At 43.0% G+C, this 22,174-nt stretch overlaps 2 protein-coding genes across 3 annotated transcripts in view; both read right to left on the bottom strand.

The window, feature by feature from the left end:
- The window catches only part of grb2b (growth factor receptor-bound protein 2b), a 118,648-nt gene extending 112,602 nt beyond the window's left edge, over positions 1-6,046 (bottom strand). For both annotated transcript variants that reach the window (XM_061973869.2, XM_061973871.2), the window contains exon 1: positions 5,902-6,046. The gene's annotated coding sequence lies outside the window, so the exon portion shown is untranslated. The remainder of the gene's footprint in view (positions 1-5,901) is intronic.
- A 13,705-nt stretch (positions 6,047-19,751) lies between these two features.
- Positions 19,752-22,174, bottom strand: part of usp43b (ubiquitin specific peptidase 43b) — a 248,565-nt gene continuing 246,142 nt past the window's right edge. Inside the window, exon 16 of the mRNA XM_061973859.2 lies at positions 19,752-20,117. Coding sequence (XP_061829843.2) covers positions 20,107-20,117 — 11 coding nt within the window. The 3' untranslated portion in view covers positions 19,752-20,106. The remainder of the gene's footprint in view (positions 20,118-22,174) is intronic.

Raw genomic sequence — 22,174 nt, 5'->3', positions numbered from 1 at the left:
ATATATATATGATATGTGTGTGTATGTTACTCATCAGTTACTCAGTACTTGAGTAGTTTTTTCACAACATACTTTTTACTTTTACTCAAGTAAATATTTGGGTGACTACTCCTTACTTTTACTTGAGTAATAAATCTCTAAAGTAACAGTACTCTTACTTGAGTACAATTTCTGGCTACTCTACCCACCTCTGTGCAGATCACACAACACTAGATGCAACAATCACAAAAAAAACAAAAAAACTCTGGAGGCACTGATAATAACTGTGTACTTTTATGTTTCTGCAAAAATCACTTAGTCATCACAGAAAACAATGCGGTCCTGACATTGTTGGTCAAAAGCTAAACTCGTTTTACAGTGAATGGCTGAAAAAAGTTAACTATTTCTGTCTTTATAGGCAATGTTTGTATGAACATTCCGGGCCCTGCCAATAACCACAAACAGTCTGCCTGCTAACCACCTGTGCAGACTGGAGATGAAGTGACACATTAGCTTGACCTGCAGCTGCTGAAGGGATAAAACTGCATTATCTCCTTTAGTTGTCGTCAAATGAATCCAACACAACCCGACGTCGTCGTAAAACCATGCAATCTTGTAGAGTCGTGGCAAAAAAAATCAAACGCGTTACTATTTCCAAACCAGTAGTCAGATTAAAGGTTATTTAATCCAAGTCACTGTGCGTTACTATTGTTTATTTTCCCTCGTAAAAAGAAATTGTATTTCTCCCTGCGGTCTTGGAAAGTGACGTCACGTAAGCGACATGTCACGTTTTTACCATGAGGATGACACACGTGTGCGACGCCGAAGTAAACAACAATGGAGTGCGGAGAGAGAAGCGCGTTTTTAAGTTGGTCGGGCAGTATGTTGTCGAGGAAATGCTGCCCTTAAGCACAGTTGACTCGCCCTCGTTTCGTGCCATAATAAACAAGATCCTCGCTACGATCAACGCGGACGTGCCTCACAGAACATCCTTTTCGTCTTACCTGGAAATGGAGTACCGTATTTTCCGCACTATAAGGCGCACCTAAAAACCACAAATTTTCTCAAAAGCTGACAGTGCGCCTTATAACCCGGTGCGCTTTATATATGGATAAATATTAAGATTCATTTTCATAAAGTTTCGGTCTCGCAACTTCGGTAAACAACCGCCATCTTTTTTCCCGGTAGAACAGGAAGCGCTTCTTCTTCTACGCAAGCAACCGCCAAGGTAAGCACCCGCCCCCATAGAACAGGAAGCGCTTCTTCTTCTACTGTAAGCAACCACCCGCCCGCGTAGAAGAAGAAAAAGCGCGCGGATATACCGTACGTTTCATTTCCTTTGTGTGTTTACATCTGTAAAGACCACAAAATGGCTCCTACCAAGTGACAGGGAACCGGTTCATGAAAAGACGCAATCTCTCCATCCGCACACGGATTACTATTTCACAGCAACTGATATTCCTGTGAACCGCACTGTGGATACAACGGGAGCACGTACGGTGAATATTCGCACCACAGGGAATGAGAAGTCATCCTTTACTGTGGTTCTAGCTTGCCATGCTAATGGCCAGAAACTTCCACCCATGGTGATATTCAAAAGGAAGACCTTGCCAAAAGAGACCTTTCCAGCCGGCGTCATCATAAAAGCTAACTCGAAGGGATGGATGAAGAAAAGATGAGCAAGTGGTTAAGGTAAGTTTAAGTTTACGCGAAGAGGCCGGGTGGCTTTTTTCAGCAGCTCCGTCCATGTTGATATACGATTCCATGACTGTTTTTTTGACATTCCTTTAGCGCAGTTAGATGCGGCTTACAACACGGGGCGGCTTATGGGTGGACAAAGTTTTGAAATATGCCGTTCATTGAAGGCGCGGCTTATAACCCAGGGCGCCTTGTGGTGCGGAAAATACGGTATGTATAGATGGAGAGCAACCTGAAAGCCGCACTGAATGAGGAATAAACCTTCTGACAAGAGGTTTGAGAGGCTTTTGTTAATGAGGTACAACCACTGGTTTACTCGCCCCACACCACTGTTTGACTCATAACTTGACTATAACTATAGAACAGTGGTTCTTAACCTGGGTTCGGTCGAACCCTAGGGGTTCGGTGAGTCGGCCTCAGGGGTTCGGCGGAGCCTCCGCCACGGAGGTAAAGACACATCCGACTAATCGTGTAAATAAAAACTTCTCCCTATCAGCGTATTATGGATACCCCCAAACAATGTTCCCTCTAATTTTCCATCTGATTTGCCGGTTGTTTGATTGATCGATTGAAACTTTTACTAGCAGATTGCAAAGGAAGAGAATACATTATATGAAACAGTACAGTTTACACAGTACAGTACATATTCCGTACAATTGACCACTAAATGGTAACACCCGAATAAGTTTTTCAACTTGTTTAAGGTGTGTACCATCCTAGTCACGTCCGTTGTGTCCTTGGGCAAGACACTTCACCCCTTGCTCCTGATGGCTGCTGGTTAGCGCCTTGCATGGCAGCTCCCGCCATCAGTGTGTGAATGGGTGAATGCGGAAATACTGTCAAAACGCTTTGAGTACCTTGAAGGTAGAAAAGTGCTATACAAGTATAACCCATTTATCATTTATTTATTTAATTTGTTGTGAGTTTATGCACTGTGTTGGTTTTGTTCTTTCAACAAGGTGATGTTCATACACGGTTCATTTTGTGCACCAGTAAACAAACATATAACATTTTCTTGAATTTGAAAAAAAAAAACATTTTATTTTTCACCAAAGAAGGGTACGGTGAATGCGCATAAGAAACTGGTGGAGTTCGGTACCTCCAACCCCAAACTCTGGAACGATCTCCCTCTCCATGTGAGACAGGCCCCTTCTTTGGCTATTTTTAAGACCCTTCTTAAAACCCATTTTTATTCACTGGCTTTTAACCCAGCATGAGACTTTAAACTGTTTTTAGCTTTTAACTTTTTGAACTGTTTTTAACTTTTAAACTGTTTTTATCTAACAAAACTGTTCTTAGGGTAATTTATATTTGCTTTTTAAATGTGTATTTTGATTTCTGTTTTAAATGTTATTTTTTAGTCTGTCCTTTACCTCCGTTTCTTTGTGGTGTACAGCCCTTTGTTTTTCAACTGTGCTTGTCTTAAAAGGGCTTTATAAATAAAGTTGGTATGGTAAGGTTAAGAACCACTGTAATAGAACAATTAGAGCTAACGTGGTGTTATACACTGTTTTGTAAAAGCACGCCTAGTTGCTTTGATGTTGTAAACAACAGGTTCAGTATTCACAAGAAAAGTTTCACATAATTTAATAGTTACATTTATATTTGTAGATTTTGCCATTGCGGTATTAACAGTCAAGTAAAAAAGACAGTATTTATTTTATAAAAAACAAATAATTTATGTCAACTGCTGTAAAGAAAAACTGTTTTTATTTATATATATATATATATATATATATATATATATATATATATATATATATATATATATATAAAAATATAAAACAAGTATTTATGTACAGTAAAGAAAGACTGTCATTATTTATTTTCTTAATATGTAAAAACAAGTATTTATGTTAAGTCAATCAATCAATCAATGTTTATTTATATAGCCCTAAATCACAAGTGTCTCAAAGGGCTGCACAAGCCACAACGACATCCTCGGTACAAAGCCCACATAAGGGCAAGGAAAAACTCACCCCAGTGCAGTTATTGATGTTAAATAAAGTGATTATTGGCAAAACCGCTTGTCATTTTTATGTTGAGGCGGCGGGGGTAATGTCCGTAGTTGCATTGCTGAATGTAACTAATAAAGTAACTTGTAAATCTAACTTTTAAAATCAACTAATCAGTAAAGTAACTAAGTTACTTTCTAAAGGAATAATCAGTAGTCATTAACAGAGGTGGGTAGTAACGCGCTACATTTACTCCGTTACATCTACTTGAGTAACTTTTGGGATAAATTGTACTTCTAAGAGTAGTTTTAATGCAACATACTTTTACTTTTACTTTAGTATATTTATAGAGAAGAAACGCTACTTTTATCTACATTCAGCTCGCTACTCGCTACTAATTTTTATCGATCTGTTAATGCACGCTTTGTTTGTTTTGGTCTGTCAGACAGACCTTCAAAGTGCCTGCCTTACTGGTGACGTTTCACTTCGTTCCACCAATCAGATGCAGTCACTGGTGACGTTGGACCAATCAAACAGAGCCAGGCGGTCACATGACCTGACTTAAACAAGTTGAAAAACGTATTCGGGTGTTACCATTTAGTGGTCAATCGAACGGAATATGTACTGTACTGTGCAATCTACTAATAAAAGTTCCAATCAATCAATCAAAAGTGTGAAGGAAAAAAGACCATTTTTTATTTTAACCGTACATCCCGTCAAAAGCCTAAAGACTGACTGCACAGTTCCTGTCTTCACAATAAAAGTGCCGCTCCATCGCGCCTGCGCTTTCAAAATAAGAGTCTCCGAAAGCCAGTGCAAACAAGCTAGCAAGCTACGGAGTTTGCCGCCAATGTATTTCTTGTAAAGTGTATAAAAACGAATATGGAAGCTGGACAAATAAGAAGCCAAAAACCAACCACTTTCATGTGGTATTAGACAGAAAGGAGGAACTTTTTTTCTCCTCCATTTGAAAACGTGGACGTTATCATCACTACTGTCTGATTACAATCAATGCAAGTCATCAGAATCAGGTAATACACCAACTTATATTCTTGTTTTCATGAAAGAAAGGAATATATATGTGTCAAACATGCATGTATATTCATTAAAACACCTTTAACATGTAAACAAAAACGGCAAAATAAATAAATATAAATGATATACTGTATATATCAATGTATGTATACATATATATGTATGTGTGTGTATATATATATATATGTGTGTGTGTATATGTTACTCATCAGTTACTCAGTACTTGAGTAGTTTTTTCACAACATACTTTTTACTTTTACTCAAGTAAATATTTGGGTGACTACTCCTTACTTTTACTTGAGTAATAAATCTCTAAAGTAACAGTACTCTTACTTGAGTACAATTTCTGGCTACTCTACCCACCTCTGGTCATTAATCAGATGAGTTTTTCAAGGTAACTGTGGCAACACTGCCTGTTGCTTTATTTTTTATTTTTTTACAGAGAACGTCAGGTTGCAACAGAGGATGGAGCAAAAAAACAATTCGATCTGCAACTGTATTGGAATGAAATTATCGTCGGACAGGCGATCGATAAAATCGTTGTTATCGCTGTCAAACAATGTAACACAATGCAATAACAAGGCAGGCGTTTTAGAGGACGCACACACAGATGGAATCCATGCTAAACTCTCTATTTTTTCTGTTGTCACTTATAGATAATATAAATAGTATATTAATTGTCACACAATCGTGCTTTTTTTTTTTTTAACAGATTAGCTCCAGTGGGAGCTGCGCCCTGTCTCCTGCCTGCCATGCTAGGGCTAGCATGCTGGCTAACGGTCGGTAACAATAACCGCGATGCAAAGTGCTCATCAAACTCACTTATATGAATATAGCATAATAGAGTAGCGAGGCGTCAACACCAAACAAGGACAAAAGCGGGGGTTTTAAACGAAGAAAAGACGTCCATTATTGAACGGAGCTTCGGCGTTGGCAAACATGACAAGGAGGAGAAAACACCTTTTTTTTTCATAGCGCAAGCTGTTGTTGCTAAACTAAGCTAAGCTAGGCTAGGCTAGCCTGCGTCGTGAGAAGCTAGGCTAGGCTAGGCTAGGCTAGGCTAGGCTAGGCTAGGCTAGGCTAGGCTAGGCTAGGCTAGCCCGGGCTGAACTTGACTAGCCTGCGTCGTGAGAGGAAACAGCGGGGCGAACTTTCAGCTTCCTCCCCCCCCCCAACCACCCACCCCACCAAAAAAAAAACCAAAAAAAAACGTAACGCTGAAGTTAAAACTCACCACTCGATGTTATCCGCGTCGACGTTACCACCGTAACAAATAAATCCGCGTGGAGTTGTTATCCGCTTTCGGGCGGTAGAAGAGCAAAGAAGCCGATGTTCTTCCAGCCCGTCCTCGGAGCCCGACTGTGGCTGTTAGCATCAGTGTTAGCATTAGCTTAGCGAGCTTTTATTTCCGCTTCCTTCCACGAGCTGGGATTGGTCAAGCCTGGGCTGTAGCCCCGCCCACTCCGGCTGTTTTGCCTAACAGCCTCACCCCCTCCCACCCCCCCTTCCGTAACTGTCAACACCCAATGGCCCCCTGATCGCCTTCCAATTTCGTATTTCTATTTTCATTTATTAAACTTACGTCAACTATTTTACTTTATTCAGTCAAAATACATTTCATATGTGAAATGTATTTTGTCTCTTTTTAAACACCTAAACAAGAGGTTTACGATCATACTTGCCAACCTTGAGACCTCAGAATTAGGGAGATATTCAAAAGACCCGCTGGGGGTGGGTGTATATATATATATATATATATATATATATATATATATATATATATATATATATATATATTAGAGATGCGCGGTTTGCGGGCACAACCGCGGAGTCCGCGGATTATCCGCGGATCGGGCGGATGAAATTTTAAAAAATTTGATTTTATCCGCGGGTCGGGTCGGGTCGGGTGGTTAAAAAAAAATTAGATTTTAAATAGATTCAGGCGGGTGGCAGTTAAACCAATTGGTAAATATATATACATAGTTAAATGTTGTTACCCACATACGAAAAACGAGCAGGCACCTGCAGCATATGCCACAACAGAAGAAAAAAAAAGAAAAAGAGATGGGCACTTTTACGGAGCGGAGAAGGGACGCCTCGCCGGGGTCCGGGACCGAGGCCCCTTCCCCCGAGAGGGCCCCACCGGGAGCCGTAGCTGAGGCGATCCGCGAGAAGGGCCCGACGCACGTCCAGGGTCACCACCGCGCCCACCGCACCGACACCCCGCCTCGTCCGCCTTCGCCGCGGCCGGCGTCACGCGCAGCAGGTAAGCAGCTTACCTGCCCGCCACCCCCGTGGGCGGGGGCTCGTAACAGGGGTCACTCCGCGCGCTCCGCCCGCGCAGCTTACCTGCCCGCCACCCCTGTTGCCGGGGGCGCGTAACAGGGGTCACTCCGTGCGCAGTGCGCTCACGAAAGGGGTGGGGCTCACCCTGGTTGATATAGACAGCAGCTAGGACGGTGGCCATGGAAGTCGGAACCCGCTAAGGAGTGTGTAACAACCCACCTGCCGAATCAACTAGCCCTGAAAATGGATGGCGCTGGAGCGTCGGGCCCATATACCCGGCCGTCGCCGGCAGCGAGACGCGCTTGGAGGTGCGCTCAGCGCGGCTCCCATATGATTGCGCACTGGTGTGCGTCTGGGTCGTGACAGCGTGGCACGCAAATGTCTGTGCTGCATTGGATCAGTCTCCTTTCTTCATCAGGCAAAAGCTTTATAACCTCACTAATGCCTTGCATCGTCTATATTAGATATATAACAACGGGCGGGTGCGGGCGGATGCGGTTCTGATCAAATGTTACATCGGGTGGATGGCGGATGGTTGACGACTTTCTGATGCGGTTGCGGATGAAATAATTGCCTATCCGCGCATCTCTAATATATATATATATATATATATATATATATATATATATATACATACCTGTATAGCTGTAATTCACTGAAATTCACGTATTTATTTGATTTTATATATATATATATATATATATATATATATATATATATATATATATATATATATATATATATATATATATATATATATATATTTAGTAAATCAGCTCTTAAAATACATACAAAAAAGCTAAGCGAGACTTTTTAATTCTTTAAAATATATTTGAATCAATTTTATTTCATTTTATTAACTATTTCATTCATTTATATTTTTCGTTTTTTTAAACCTGTCCGATGTTTTTATTTACTTTTTCAACATTTTTTTTTGGTGGATTTTCGTGATTTGTAACACTTTTTTTTTAACCTAATTTGTACAGCATTGTGGAGCAGCTTGAGCTGTTTTTTTTAAGTGCTTCATAAATACACCTTGGCCGATATAAAAAGGCTTCGCTACACATCTTAAAACAAAGCCTAGTGCCCGGCCAACATTTAGTCAGACACAGAGTTGGGAGCTGTACACATTTATCAGAACGTGACGTCGCCGTTCAGAAGTACGTGCAACGTTAGCACGGTAGCGCACGTTCCGAAGGCTTCACTACACATCTTAAAATAAAGTCAGACACAGACGTGGGAGCTGTCCACTTTATCAGAATGCGACGTCGCTGTTCAGAAGTACGTGCAACGTTAGCACAGTAGCGCACATTCCGAAGGCTTTGCTACACGTCTTAAAATAAAGCCTAGCGCCCTGGCCAACTATTTTACAATGAATAAATAAATACCACATTTTGTGAAACATTTATGTATTTAACTCCAATTCTAATGGATTAACGACCCATATAAGTTATTATTAAACAAAGTATTTATTTAATTTTGTCCCATTTGACCCTCCATAGTGTGAACACGTCATACTCATTTCTTATCATTATTATTATCATCAGCCAATGTAAAAAAGTCTGTAGAATTGTTGCCCAAACGATTAATTGTTAATATTGTTTCAACTAACTTAATTATATGTCTATATTATTTTGATAGTGTGTGTAATATTTTGCATTTCTTTATTGTTTTCATTGAAAAATGTCATCTGTTTTCAAGGTTGTGCCACACTGCAAGACCTTGACAATGCTGCCCCCTGCTGGACATTTGCTGTACTGCCACATCCTCCAGGCCAGAGAACAGAGGTGTCACATTTTCTATGCATTTTATTAGTAGATTTTTTTAATTAAAATGTAAAAAAATATGGTAAGTTGCAATAATTCCACCTCAAAATGTAGTGTACATTATAACAGTACTGCTGTTTTTATGGTAAAAAAAAAAAAAAAAAGGCAGCTCAGTTACCAAGAATTTTACTGTAAAATTTAGATTTTTTTTTTTTTTTTTTACTGTAAATCAAATTAAAAACTGCAATTTTACCGTACAATTTTGGCACCTGAGCTGCCAGTTATTTTTTTAACCGCCAATCAACAAGTGTAGATTTTTTGGTGTATTACTGTAAATGCCAAAACAGCACCACAGTTTATTACAGTAAAAAAAAGTACAGTTTTTTTAATTTAGAGAAAAATGCTGTAAAAACCACAGTCAATTTAACAATTTGACCATGAAATCTATTGCTACTTTTACATTGCACAATTTGATGGATAACTTGCTTTGAAATAATTATTATTAGTATTTATTTATATTTAAAAAATGGTTTGAATGTTTCATAATATATTTTTGCATAATTAGACAATATTTAAGTTCACATAATTTGCGATTACATGGAGTACATATTTTTTTTCTCCTTAAATAGAAAGAAAGAATACATTTAGTAAGAAAAGTTACAGTACTTTATTGATACATATATATAAAAAGATATATATATATATATATGTATGTGTGGGGAAAAAAATCACAAGACTACTTCATCTCTACAGGCCTGTTTCATGAGGGGTTCCCTCAATCATCAGGAGATTTTAATGGGAGCATTCACATACCATGGTTTATATAGGGTACAGAGTGGGTGGGTGCAGGCTGGCCTAGGGGCGTGGTGATTGGCTCATGTGTTACCTAGGAGGTGTTTCCGTCTGTGGCGGCATGCTGTTACAATTTCGCTGCGCTTGTTGAGGGATGACAGGTCTGGACGGTATATAATAAACAGTTTCTCTTTCAAGCATAGGTTGCATCTTTTATTACCACTATTGTAAGGTGTGCTGGATGCAAGAATTTGCCATGTTATTGAATATTCAACATTATTGTCTTTGAGGTCCCAAATGTGTTTGCTGAGTTCTGTGGTATTCCGCAGGTTTTGGTTCCTGAAAGAAGCCTTGTGATTGTTCCATCTGGTTTTAAACTCTCCCTCGGTTAATCCTACATATGTGTCGGATGTGTTAATGTCCTTGCGTGTTACCTTAGATTGGTAAACAACTGATGTTTGTAAGCACCCCCCGTTGAGAGGGCAATCAGGTTTCTTGCGGCAGTTGCAGCCTTTGTTGGTTTTGGGGTCGCTCTGTCCGGGGGTCGACGGCTCATTTGCAATTGTTTTGTTGTGGTTTGAGATAATTTGTCGTATATTGTTCATACAGCTGTAGCTCAATTTAATGTTGTTCTTGTTGAATACTTTTCTTAGGGTGTTGTCTTTGGGGAAGTGTTTGTCAATCAGAGTGAGGAATTTGTGGCCAATGTTAGTTGAGACGTTTTTGCTGTATGGGGGGTTGTACCAGATGATGTTGTTTCGTTTTCTGTTCTTTTTTGGCTGGTTTCCTGGCGTGGGTTCATAGGTGAGGGTGAAATTGTATCCGCTTTCATCAAGGGCTTTTTGGTACGGGGGGGTTGCTTGGTCAAATTCAGCTTTGCTAGATGACAGCATCGATAGCCTTTTATTAATTCCGGTAGGTATTCTTTTCGTGGTGGTGGGTGGGTGGTTGCTGTCATGGTGCACGTATTGGAGTGTTGTGTTGGATTTCGTGAATGGTTGGTAGCTGTTATTTCTCAGGTTGAAAGTGACGTCGAGGAAGTTGACGGTTTGCTTGTTGGCTTCAATCGTGATCCGTAGGCCGTTCTCTTTGAAAATTTGGCATATGCGCTTCTTGGTATTCTCGCTGCTCCACCACGCCCCTACGCCAGCCTGTACCCACCCACTCTGTGCCCTATATAAACCATGGTATGTGAATGCTCCCATTAAAATCTCCTGATGATTGAGGGAACCCCTCATGAAACAGGCCTGTAGAGATGAAGTAGTCTTGTGATTTTTTTCCCCACACATACATATATTGCGCTCTACTACGGTATCGAGCACTATTTTTTGGATAACCTTATTAAGACATATATATATATATATATATATATATATATATATATATATATATATATATATATATATATATATATATATATATATATATATATATAATGGATAACTTGCTGTGAAATCATAAGTCAAATAAGTATTTATTTGTATTTAAAAATGTTTTTTTTGGGGGAAAGTATGATAATATAATATAGGAAATTATGAAGTACTTTACTGATGCAAATTATTTTTTCAGGTCCCTGCGGGCCACATCAAATGACGTGGCGGGCCAGCTGTGGCCCCCGGGCCTTGAGGTGGACACCTGTGCATTAAAGCCACAGACACGCAGAAGTGACTAAAACCACTTTTTAAACGCTCTAAGAATTCATTGAAAAGAATACAAATCATTTCAAAATATTTGTGAGAAAAAGTGATTTTAATGTGAAATCCATAAAAAGTACAGGAAGCAGACGTTATGGCAAACAACAAACGATGAGTACAAAACATGGACTTTTAAAAAAGTTAGTAATAAAATAGAATATTCACAAGTAACGCAGACCTTCCATGTTTTCCTCACTTTGAAATGATGATGTCATCGCCTCATTTGCATAACGATGCTTTCCACACGTCATCGGAGACAAAAAGTGAGCCAAACAAAAACCATTAAAAGCCAACATTTTTTTCTTTTTTACAAATACACATTTTTCTTCTTCTTTTGACTGCCGCTACGTCTTCTTATGCTCTGGCAGACGGGAATCCACATGTCATGTTCAGCAGCTTTTTCAAGTTGGTGATCTCCGTCGTCCGCACACAACATCTCACCGATCGACACCTGTATCTCCTTGTTAGGGGTCTGTATCTCCTTTTTAGGGGCCTGTATCTCCTTGTTAGGGTCTGTATCTCCTTGTTAGGGGTCTGTATCTCCTTGTTAGGGGTCTGTATCTCCTTGTTAGGGGCCTGTATCTCCTTGTTAGGGGCCTGTATCTCCTTGTTAGGGGCTGTATCTCCTTGTTAGGGGTCTGTATCTCCTTGTTAGGGGTCTGTATCTCCTTGTTAGGGGTCTGTATCTCCTTGTTAGGGGTCTGTATCTCCTTGTTAGGGGTCTGTATCTCCTTGTTAGGGGCCTGTATCTCCTTGTTAGGGGCCTGTATCTCCTTGTTAGAGGCCTGTATCTCCTTGTTAGGGGTCTGTATCTCCTTGTTAGGGGTCTGTATCTCCTTGTTAGGGGCCTGTATCTCCTTGTTAGGGGTCTGTATCTCTTTGCTAGGGGCCTGTATCTTCTTGTTAGGGGCCTGTATCTCCTTGTTAGAGGCCTGTATCTCCTTGTTAGGGGCTGTATCTCCTTGTTAGGGGTCTGTATCTCCTTTTTAGGGGTCTGTATCTCCTTGTTAGGGGCCTGTATCTCCTTGTTAGGGGCCTGTATCTCCTTGTTTGGGGTCTGTATCTCCTTGTTAGGGGTCTGTATCTCCTTGTTAGGGGTCTGTATCTCCTTGTTAGGGGTCTGTATCTCCTTGTTAGGGGCCTGTATCTCCTTGTTAGGGGTCTGTATCTCCTTGTTAGGGGTCTGTAACTCCTTGTTAGGGGCCTGTATCTCCTTGTTTGGGGCCTGTATCTCCTTGTTTGGGGCCTGTATCTCCTTGTTAGGGGTCTGTATCTCCTTGTTAGGGGTCTGTATCTCCTTGTTAGGGGCCTGTATCTCCTTGTTAGGGGTCTGTATCTCCTTGTTAGGGGTCTGTATCTCCTTGTTAGGGGTCTGTATCTCCTTGTTAGGGGCCTGTATCTCCTTGTTAGGGGTCTGTATCTCCTTGTTAGGGGTCTGTATCTCCTTGTTAGGGGTCTGTATCTCCTTGTTAGGGTCTGTATCTCCTTGTTAGGGGCCTGTATCTCCTTGTTAGGGGTCTGTATCTCCTTGTTAGGGGCCTGTATCTCCTTGTTAGGGGCATGTATCTCCTTGTTAGGGGTCTGTATCTCCTTGTTAGGGGCCTGTATCTCCTTGTTAGGGGCCTGTATCTCCTTGTTAGGGGTCTGTATCTCCTTGTTAGGGGTCTGTATCTCCTTGTTAGGGGTCTGTATCACCTTGTTAGGGGCCTGTATCTCCTTGTTAGAGGTCTGTATCTCCTTGTTAGGGGCCTGTATCTCCTTGTTAGAGGTCTGTATCTCCTTGTTAGGGGTCTGTATCTCCTTGTTAGAGGTCGGTATCTCCTTGTTAGGGGTCTGTATCTCCTTGTTAGGGGTATGTATCTCCTTGTTAGGGGCTGTATCTCCTTGTTAGGGGCCTGTATCTCCTTGTTAGGGGCATGTATCTCCTTGTTAGGGGTCTGTATCTCCTTGTTAGGGGTCTGTATCTCCTTGTTAGGGGTCTGTATCTCCTTGTTAGGGGCCTGTATCTCCTTGTTAGGGGTCTGTATCTCCTTGTTAGGGGCCTGTATCTCCTTGTTAGGGGCCTGTATCTCCTTGTTAGAGGTCTGTATCTCCTTGTTAGGGGCCTGTATCTCCTTGTTAGGGGTCTGTATCTCCTTGTTAGGGGTCTGTATCTCATTGTTAGGGGTCTGTATCTCCTTGTTAGGGGTCTGTATCTCATTGTTAGGGGTCTGTATCTCCTTGTTAGGGGCCTGTATCTCCTTGTTAGGGGCCTGTATCTCCTTGATAGGGGTCTGTATCTCCTTGGTAGGGGTCTGTATCTCCTTGGTAGGGGTCTGTATCTCCTTGTTAGGGGTCTGTATCTCCTTGTTAGGGGCCTGTATCTCCTTGTTAGGGGTCTGTATCTCCTTGTTTGGGGTCTGTATCTCCTTTTTAGGGGTCTGTATCTCCTTGTTAGGGGCCTGTATCTCCTTGTTTGGGGTCTGTATCTCCTTGTTAGGGGCTGTATCTCCTTGTTAGGGGTCTGTATCTCCTTGTTAGGGGTCTGTATCTCCTTGTTAGGGTCTGTATCTCCTTGTTAGGGGCTGTATCTCCTTGTTAGGGGTTTGTATCTCCTTGTTAGGGGTCTGTATCTCCTTGTTAGGGGCCTGTATCTCCTTGTTAGAGGTCTGTATCTCCTTGTTAGGGGCCTGTATCTCCTTGTTAGGGGCCTGTATCTCCTTGTTAGGGGCCTGTATCTCCTTGTTAGGGGCTGTATCCCCTTGTTAGGGGTCTGTATCTCCTTGTTAGGGGCCTGTATCTCCTTGTTAGGGGCCTGTATCTCCTTGTTAGGGGCCTGTATCTCCTTGATAGGGGTCTGTATCTCCTTGGTAGGGGTCTGTATCTCCTTGTTAGGGGTCTGTATCTCCTTGTTAGGGGTCTGTATCTCCTTGTTAGGGGTCTGTATCTCCTTGTTAGGGGCCTGTATCTCCTTGTTAGGGGCCTGTATCTCCTTGTTAGGGGCTGTATCTCCTTGTTAGGGGTCTGTATCTCCTTGTTAGGGGTCTGTATCTCCTTGTTAGGGGCTGTATCTCCTTGTTAGGGGTCTGTATCTCCTTGTTAGGGGTCTGTATCTCCTTGTTAGGGGTCTGTATCTCCTTGTTAGGGGCCTGTATCTCCTTGTTAGGGGCCTGTATCTCCTTGTTAGAGGCCTGTATCTCCTTGTTAGGGGTCTGTATCTCCTTGTTAGGGGTCTGTATCTCCTTGTTAGGGGCCTGTATCTCCTTGTTAGGGGTCTGTATCTCTTTGCTAGGGGCCTGTATCTTCTTGTTAGGGGCCTGTATCTCCTTGTTAGAGGCCTGTATCTCCTTGTTAGGGGCTGTATCTCCTTGTTAGGGGTCTGTATCTCCTTTTTAGGGGTCTGTATCTCCTTGTTAGGGGCCTGTATCTCCTTGTTAGGGGCCTGTATCTCCTTGTTTGGGGTCTGTATCTCCTTGTTAGGGGTCTGTATCTCCTTGTTAGGGGTCTGTATCTCCTTGTTAGGGGTCTGTATCTCCTTGTTAGGGGCCTGTATCTCCTTGTTAGGGGTCTGTATCTCCTTGTTAGGGGTCTGTAACTCCTTGTTAGGGGCCTGTATCTCCTTGTTTGGGGCCTGTATCTCCTTGTTTGGGGCCTGTATCTCCTTGTTAGGGGTCTGTATCTCCTTGTTAGGGGTCTGTATCTCCTTGTTAGGGGCCTGTATCTCCTTGTTAGGGGTCTGTATCTCCTTGTTAGGGGTCTGTATCTCCTTGTTAGGGGTCTGTATCTCCTTGTTAGGGGCCTGTATCTCCTTGTTAGGGGTCTGTATCTCCTTGTTAGGGGTCTGTATCTCCTTGTTAGGGGTCTGTATCTCCTTGTTAGGGTCTGTATCTCCTTGTTAGGGGCCTGTATCTCCTTGTTAGGGGTCTGTATCTCCTTGTTAGGGGCCTGTATCTCCTTGTTAGGGGCATGTATCTCCTTGTTAGGGGTCTGTATCTCCTTGTTAGGGGCCTGTATCTCCTTGTTAGGGGCCTGTATCTCCTTGTTAGGGGTCTGTATCTCCTTGTTAGGGGTCTGTATCTCCTTGTTAGGGGTCTGTATCACCTTGTTAGGGGCCTGTATCTCCTTGTTAGAGGTCTGTATCTCCTTGTTAGGGGCCTGTATCTCCTTGTTAGAGGTCTGTATCTCCTTGTTAGGGGTCTGTATCTCCTTGTTAGAGGTCGGTATCTCCTTGTTAGGGGTCTGTATCTCCTTGTTAGGGGTATGTATCTCCTTGTTAGGGGCTGTATCTCCTTGTTAGGGGCCTGTATCTCCTTGTTAGGGGCATGTATCTCCTTGTTAGGGGTCTGTATCTCCTTGTTAGGGGTCTGTATCTCCTTGTTAGGGGTCTGTATCTCCTTGTTAGGGGCCTGTATCTCCTTGTTAGGGGTCTGTATCTCCTTGTTAGGGGCCTGTATCTCCTTGTTAGGGGCCTGTATCTCCTTGTTAGAGGTCTGTATCTCCTTGTTAGGGGCCTGTATCTCCTTGTTAGGGGTCTGTATCTCCTTGTTAGGGGTCTGTATCTCATTGTTAGGGGTCTGTATCTCCTTGTTAGGGGTCTGTATCTCATTGTTAGGGGTCTGTATCTCCTTGTTAGGGGCCTGTATCTCCTTGTTAGGGGCCTGTATCTCCTTGATAGGGGTCTGTATCTCCTTGGTAGGGGTCTGTATCTCCTTGGTAGGGGTCTGTATCTCCTTGTTAGGGGTCTGTATCTCCTTGTTAGGGGCCTGTATCTCCTTGTTAGGGGTCTGTATCTCCTTGTTTGGGGTCTGTATCTCCTTTTTAGGGGTCTGTATCTCCTTGTTAGGGGCCTGTATCTCCTTGTTTGGGGTCTGTATCTCCTTGTTAGGGGCTGTATCTCCTTGTTAGGGGTCTGTATCTCCTTGTTAGGGGTCTGTATCTCCTTGTTAGGGTCTGTATCTCCTTGTTAGGGGCTGTATCTCCTTGTTAGGGGTTTGTATCTCCTTGTTAGGGGTCTGTATCTCCTTGTTAGGGGCCTGTATCTCCTTGTTAGAGGTCTGTATCTCCTTGTTAGGGGCCTGTATCTCCTTGTTAGGGGCCTGTATCTCCTTGTTAGGGGCCTGTATCTCCTTGTTAGGGGCTGTATCCCCTTGTTAGGGGTCTGTATCTCCTTGTTAGGGGCCTGTATCTCCTTGTTAGGGGCCTGTATCTCCTTGTTAGGGGCCTGTATCTCCTTGATAGGGGTCTGTATCTCCTTGGTAGGGGTCTGTATCTCCTTGTTAGGGGTCTGTATCTCCTTGTTAGGGGTCTGTATCTCCTTGTTAGGGGTCTGTATCTCCTTGTTAGGGGCCTGTATCTCCTTGTTAGGGGCCTGTATCTCCTTGTTAGGGGCTGTATCTCCTTGTTAGGGGTCTGTATCTCCTTGTTAGGGGTCTGTATCTCCTTGTTAGGGGCTGTATCTCCTTGTTAGGGGTCTGTATCTCCTTGTTAGGGGTCTGTATCTCCTTGTTAGGGGTCTGTATCTCCTTGTTAGGGGCCTGTATCTCCTTGTTAGGGGCCTGTATCTCCTTGTTAGAGGCCTGTATCTCCTTGTTAGGGGTCTGTATCTCCTTGTTAGGGGTCTGTATCTCCTTGTTAGGGGCCTGTATCTCCTTGTTAGGGGTCTGTATCTCTTTGCTAGGGGCCTGTATCTTCTTGTTAGGGGCCTGTATCTCCTTGTTAGAGGCCTGTATCTCCTTGTTAGGGGCTGTATCTCCTTGTTAGGGGTCTGTATCTCCTTTTTAGGGGTCTGTATCTCCTTGTTAGGGGCCTGTATCTCCTTGTTAGGGGCCTGTATCTCCTTGTTTGGGGTCTGTATCTCCTTGTTAGGGGTCTGTATCTCCTTGTTAGGGGTCTGTATCTCCTTGTTAGGGGTCTGTATCTCCTTGTTAGGGGCCTGTATCTCCTTGTTAGGGGTCTGTATCTCCTTGTTAGGGGTCTGTAACTCCTTGTTAGGGGCCTGTATCTCCTTGTTTGGGGCCTGTATCTCCTTGTTTGGGGCCTGTATCTCCTTGTTAGGGGTCTGTATCTCCTTGTTAGGGGTCTGTATCTCCTTGTTAGGGGCCTGTATCTCCTTGTTAGGGGTCTGTATCTCCTTGTTAGGGGTCTGTATCTCCTTGTTAGGGGTCTGTATCTCCTTGTTAGGGGCCTGTATCTCCTTGTTAGGGGTCTGTATCTCCTTGTTAGGGGTCTGTATCTCCTTGTTAGGGGTCTGTATCTCCTTGTTAGGGTCTGTATCTCCTTGTTAGGGGCCTGTATCTCCTTGTTAGGGGTCTGTATCTCCTTGTTAGGGGCCTGTATCTCCTTGTTAGGGGCATGTATCTCCTTGTTAGGGGTCTGTATCTCCTTGTTAGGGGCCTGTATCTCCTTGTTAGGGGCCTGTATCTCCTTGTTAGGGGTCTGTATCTCCTTGTTAGGGGTCTGTATCTCCTTGTTAGGGGTCTGTATCACCTTGTTAGGGGCCTGTATCTCCTTGTTAGAGGTCTGTATCTCCTTGTTAGGGGCCTGTATCTCCTTGTTAGAGGTCTGTATCTCCTTGTTAGGGGTCTGTATCTCCTTGTTAGAGGTCGGTATCTCCTTGTTAGGGGTCTGTATCTCCTTGTTAGGGGTATGTATCTCCTTGTTAGGGGCTGTATCTCCTTGTTAGGGGCCTGTATCTCCTTGTTAGGGGCATGTATCTCCTTGTTAGGGGTCTGTATCTCCTTGTTAGGGGTCTGTATCTCCTTGTTAGGGGTCTGTATCTCCTTGTTAGGGGCCTGTATCTCCTTGTTAGGGGTCTGTATCTCCTTGTTAGGGGCCTGTATCTCCTTGTTAGGGGCCTGTATCTCCTTGTTAGAGGTCTGTATCTCCTTGTTAGGGGCCTGTATCTCCTTGTTAGGGGTCTGTATCTCCTTGTTAGGGGTCTGTATCTCATTGTTAGGGGTCTGTATCTCCTTGTTAGGGGTCTGTATCTCATTGTTAGGGGTCTGTATCTCCTTGTTAGGGGCCTGTATCTCCTTGTTAGGGGCCTGTATCTCCTTGATAGGGGTCTGTATCTCCTTGGTAGGGGTCTGTATCTCCTTGGTAGGGGTCTGTATCTCCTTGTTAGGGGTCTGTATCTCCTTGTTAGGGGCCTGTATCTCCTTGTTAGGGGTCTGTATCTCCTTGTTTGGGGTCTGTATCTCCTTTTTAGGGGTCTGTATCTCCTTGTTAGGGGCCTGTATCTCCTTGTTTGGGGTCTGTATCTCCTTGTTAGGGGCTGTATCTCCTTGTTAGGGGTCTGTATCTCCTTGTTAGGGGTCTGTATCTCCTTGTTAGGGTCTGTATCTCCTTGTTAGGGGCTGTATCTCCTTGTTAGGGGTTTGTATCTCCTTGTTAGGGGTCTGTATCTCCTTGTTAGGGGCCTGTATCTCCTTGTTAGAGGTCTGTATCTCCTTGTTAGGGGCCTGTATCTCCTTGTTAGGGGCCTGTATCTCCTTGTTAGGGGCCTGTATCTCCTTGTTAGGGGCTGTATCCCCTTGTTAGGGGTCTGTATCTCCTTGTTAGGGGCCTGTATCTCCTTGTTAGGGGCCTGTATCTCCTTGTTAGGGGCCTGTATCTCCTTGATAGGGGTCTGTATCTCCTTGGTAGGGGTCTGTATCTCCTTGTTAGGGGTCTGTATCTCCTTGTTAGGGGCCTGTATCTCCTTGTTAGGGGTCTGTATCTCCTTGTTAGGGGTCTGTATCTCCTTGTTAGGGGTCTGTATCTCCTTGTTAGGGGGTCTGTATCTCCTTGTTAGGGGTCTGTATCTCCTTGTTAGGGGTCTGTATCTCCTTGTTAGGGGTTTGTATCTCCTTGTTAGGGGCCTGTATCTCCTTGTTAGGGGTCTGTATCTCCTTGTTAGGGGTCTGTATCTCCTTGTTAGGGGCCTGTATCCTTGTTAGGGGTCTGTATCTCCTTGTTAGGGGTCTGTATCTCCTTGTTAGGGGTGTCCCGACAACAGTTTCACTTCCCATTTGAGTATTGTGAGATACTTATATCGATCCAACACGATATCAGCGGGAATCACAGTGCATACTTTGAGTATTTTGCAGCGTGGAAGAGAACCACGGGAGGGATGAAAATCACAAAGCTATTGACTACCTGGAATGGACTTTAAATTGGTAATTTGCTTTTTTATTTGAGTGGAATGATGCGGACACGTTTGTTACTGGATACTTTCTAATATATGGAGACCTTGTATGTGTGACTCTGACAATGGATACTTGTTTATATTGTTTTAGACAGCGATTTGGTTCAGTTAAGGACACTTAGTACGTATGCTATTGCCTGCTTAGCTGTTGTGTAGCATATATATATATATATATATATATATATATATATATATATATATATATATATATATATATATATATATATATAAAATTGAATATCAATAGATACAGTTGCTCTGAAGTTGTCAAAAGATTAAAAGGGTTGAAATTAAAAAATAAAATTTAAATGAATTGCCGACTTATGACCTTTTATGATCGGGTCCCTTTTGGGTCCTAAGAGTCAGTTTGTGTAGTTTTTGGGTCCTAAGGGTCAGTTTGTGTAGTTTTTGGGTCCTAAGGGTCAGATGCAGATATGAAGATGGATCAGGACAGGACAGCCCTATCACCTCCAACACAACCACGAGGTGCAGACTCTTAAAGGTGTACACCACAACTCCACATCACTTGGAAGGAAATAGGAAAGTGTCAAAAGTAAACAACAACAAACATGTCCGCTGGGAGCGACTGGGGTCCGGGAGGCAGAACTTCCTCTCAGGACTGCAGGTGTGCATAGATGGACTTTAAGACACGCACAGGTGAGACACGGCGGGGGAGGGGGACACCTCTTTCTTTGCACGGACGTCCTCCGCCTGGGGTCAGAGGTCAGGGAGCCACGTCACAGAGGCACTAGTGGGGAAATACAACTGTTAATCGATGAACAAAGAACAGCAACACGGACGCGGATGATGTATTTGACTAATTTAGGATGGCCTTTCACAAAGTAGACAAACATGTTGATTGTTGTTAAGTTGCCCTCTGAGAGACGTTTCTAATACATCCACTGTCAAATAATAATGTTCACTTCTTCAACTTTGACTTTTATAGTACCGTATTTTCCGCACCATAAGGCGCCCTGGGTTATAAGCCGCGCCTTCAATGAACGGCATATTTCAAAACTTTGTCCACCTATAAGCCGCCCCGTGTTGTAAGCCGCATCTAACTGCGCTAAAGGAATGTCAAAAAAACAGTCAGATAGGTCAGTCAAACTTTAATAATATATTAAAACCAGCGTGATGTGGGCGCGCATGGAGTCGTATATCAACATGGACGAAGTTGCGTGAAAAAAGCCACCCGGCCTCTTCGCGTAAACTTAAACTTACCTTAACCACTCGCTCATCTTTTCTTCATCCATCCCTTCGAGTTAGCTTTTATGATGACGCCGGCTGGAAAGGTCTCTTTTGGCAAGGTCTTCCTTTTGAATATCACCATGGGTGGAAGTTTCTGGCCATTAGCGTGGCAAGCTAGAACCACAGTGAAGGATGACTTCTCATTCCCTGTGGTGCGAATATTCACCGTACGTGCTCCCGTTGTATCCACAGTGCGGTTCACAGGAATATCAGTTGCTGTGAAATAGTAATCCGTGTGCGGATGGAGAGATTGCGTCTTTTCATGAACCGGATCCCTGTCGTTTAGTAGGAGCCATTTTGTGGTCTTTACAGATGTAAACACACAAAGGAAATGAAACGTACGGTGATATCCGCGCGCTTTTTCTTCTTCTACGCGGGCGGGTGGTTGCTTACAGTAGAAGAAGAAGCGCTTCCTGTTCTATGGGGGCGGGTGCTTACCTTGGCGGTTGCTTGCGTAGAAGAAGAAGCGCTTCCTGTTCTACCGGGAAAAAAGATGGCGGCTGTTTACCGTAGTTACGAGATCGAAACTTTATGAAAATGAATCTTAATATTTATCCATATATAAAGCGCACCGGGTTATAAGGCGCACTGTCAGCTTTTGAGAAAGTTTGTGGTTTTTAGGTGCGCCTTATAGTGCGGAAAATACGGTAGTCTGGAAAATGCTGTTCCTCAGAAAAGTTCATTGGACTTTTAATAATGTAAAAAGGTCATGTTTGTGGGTGATGGTTTATGAGGTGGCGACTTGTCCTGCCTTGCGCCCGACATCCCGAGACAAGCGCTAGACAAATGGACAGATGGATTGAGGATGTATCAAGTAGCTTTTTAGCTTACTCGTATTTCCCGCAATTAACTTTTTTTTGGGGGGGGTTCTCTGTTCTCTTTTTGGCTGGAAACAAAAGTGTCGTGTTTGGCTTTGCAGAAAGCAGACTTTCTTACCTCGGCCAAAGAGCTTTCATTTTGACTCGTTTTGTCTGTCTGTTGGCAACATCACTCAAATACAATTATCCAGAAAAATCTACCAACACACTTCACTTCCTGCTTAAGACGGTCAACGCCCCCACCTTGAGGGTTCTGGGAGATGTAGTTTGTTTACAGAACGCTAAAATGCCAGAAGAAAACTACCCTCGCCAAGTTTTAGTTTGATGCCGTCACACTTCACGCTACTATTGAGAAGACTTTCAAAGCAAAATAGTGCAGTATCTAAAATATGTTACATCCCACATGATAACATTCCATTCTTGGGGGTAACAATACTTTTAAAAATAACATTAGGTGCCAGTTCTATTATTTACTCCATAAAATAGCCGTGATACATTTTTATATTACTTAAAATGACTAAAATTCAAGCCAAACATTTTATAAAGTTAAATACAAATAAGACAAGAAGAGAAGTATCCAACACTTCTCTTGTCTAAAGTCAATGTGTACAGCAGATATAGATCATCTACATCTACTATAAGATTTGTCTGAGTGGATGGACAGGACAGATTGAAAATAAATAAATAAATAAAATTGTCATGTCTGTGTAATCATGTTTTGTTTTAAGTCATGTTTTGT

Source organism: Nerophis lumbriciformis, linkage group LG22 (genome assembly GCF_033978685.3).
Source record: "Nerophis lumbriciformis linkage group LG22, RoL_Nlum_v2.1, whole genome shotgun sequence".
NCBI classification, from domain to species: domain Eukaryota; kingdom Metazoa; phylum Chordata; class Actinopteri; order Syngnathiformes; family Syngnathidae; genus Nerophis; species Nerophis lumbriciformis.
Note: the sequence above shows the minus strand (reverse complement) of the source record. Positions and strands in the feature narration are given on the sequence as shown.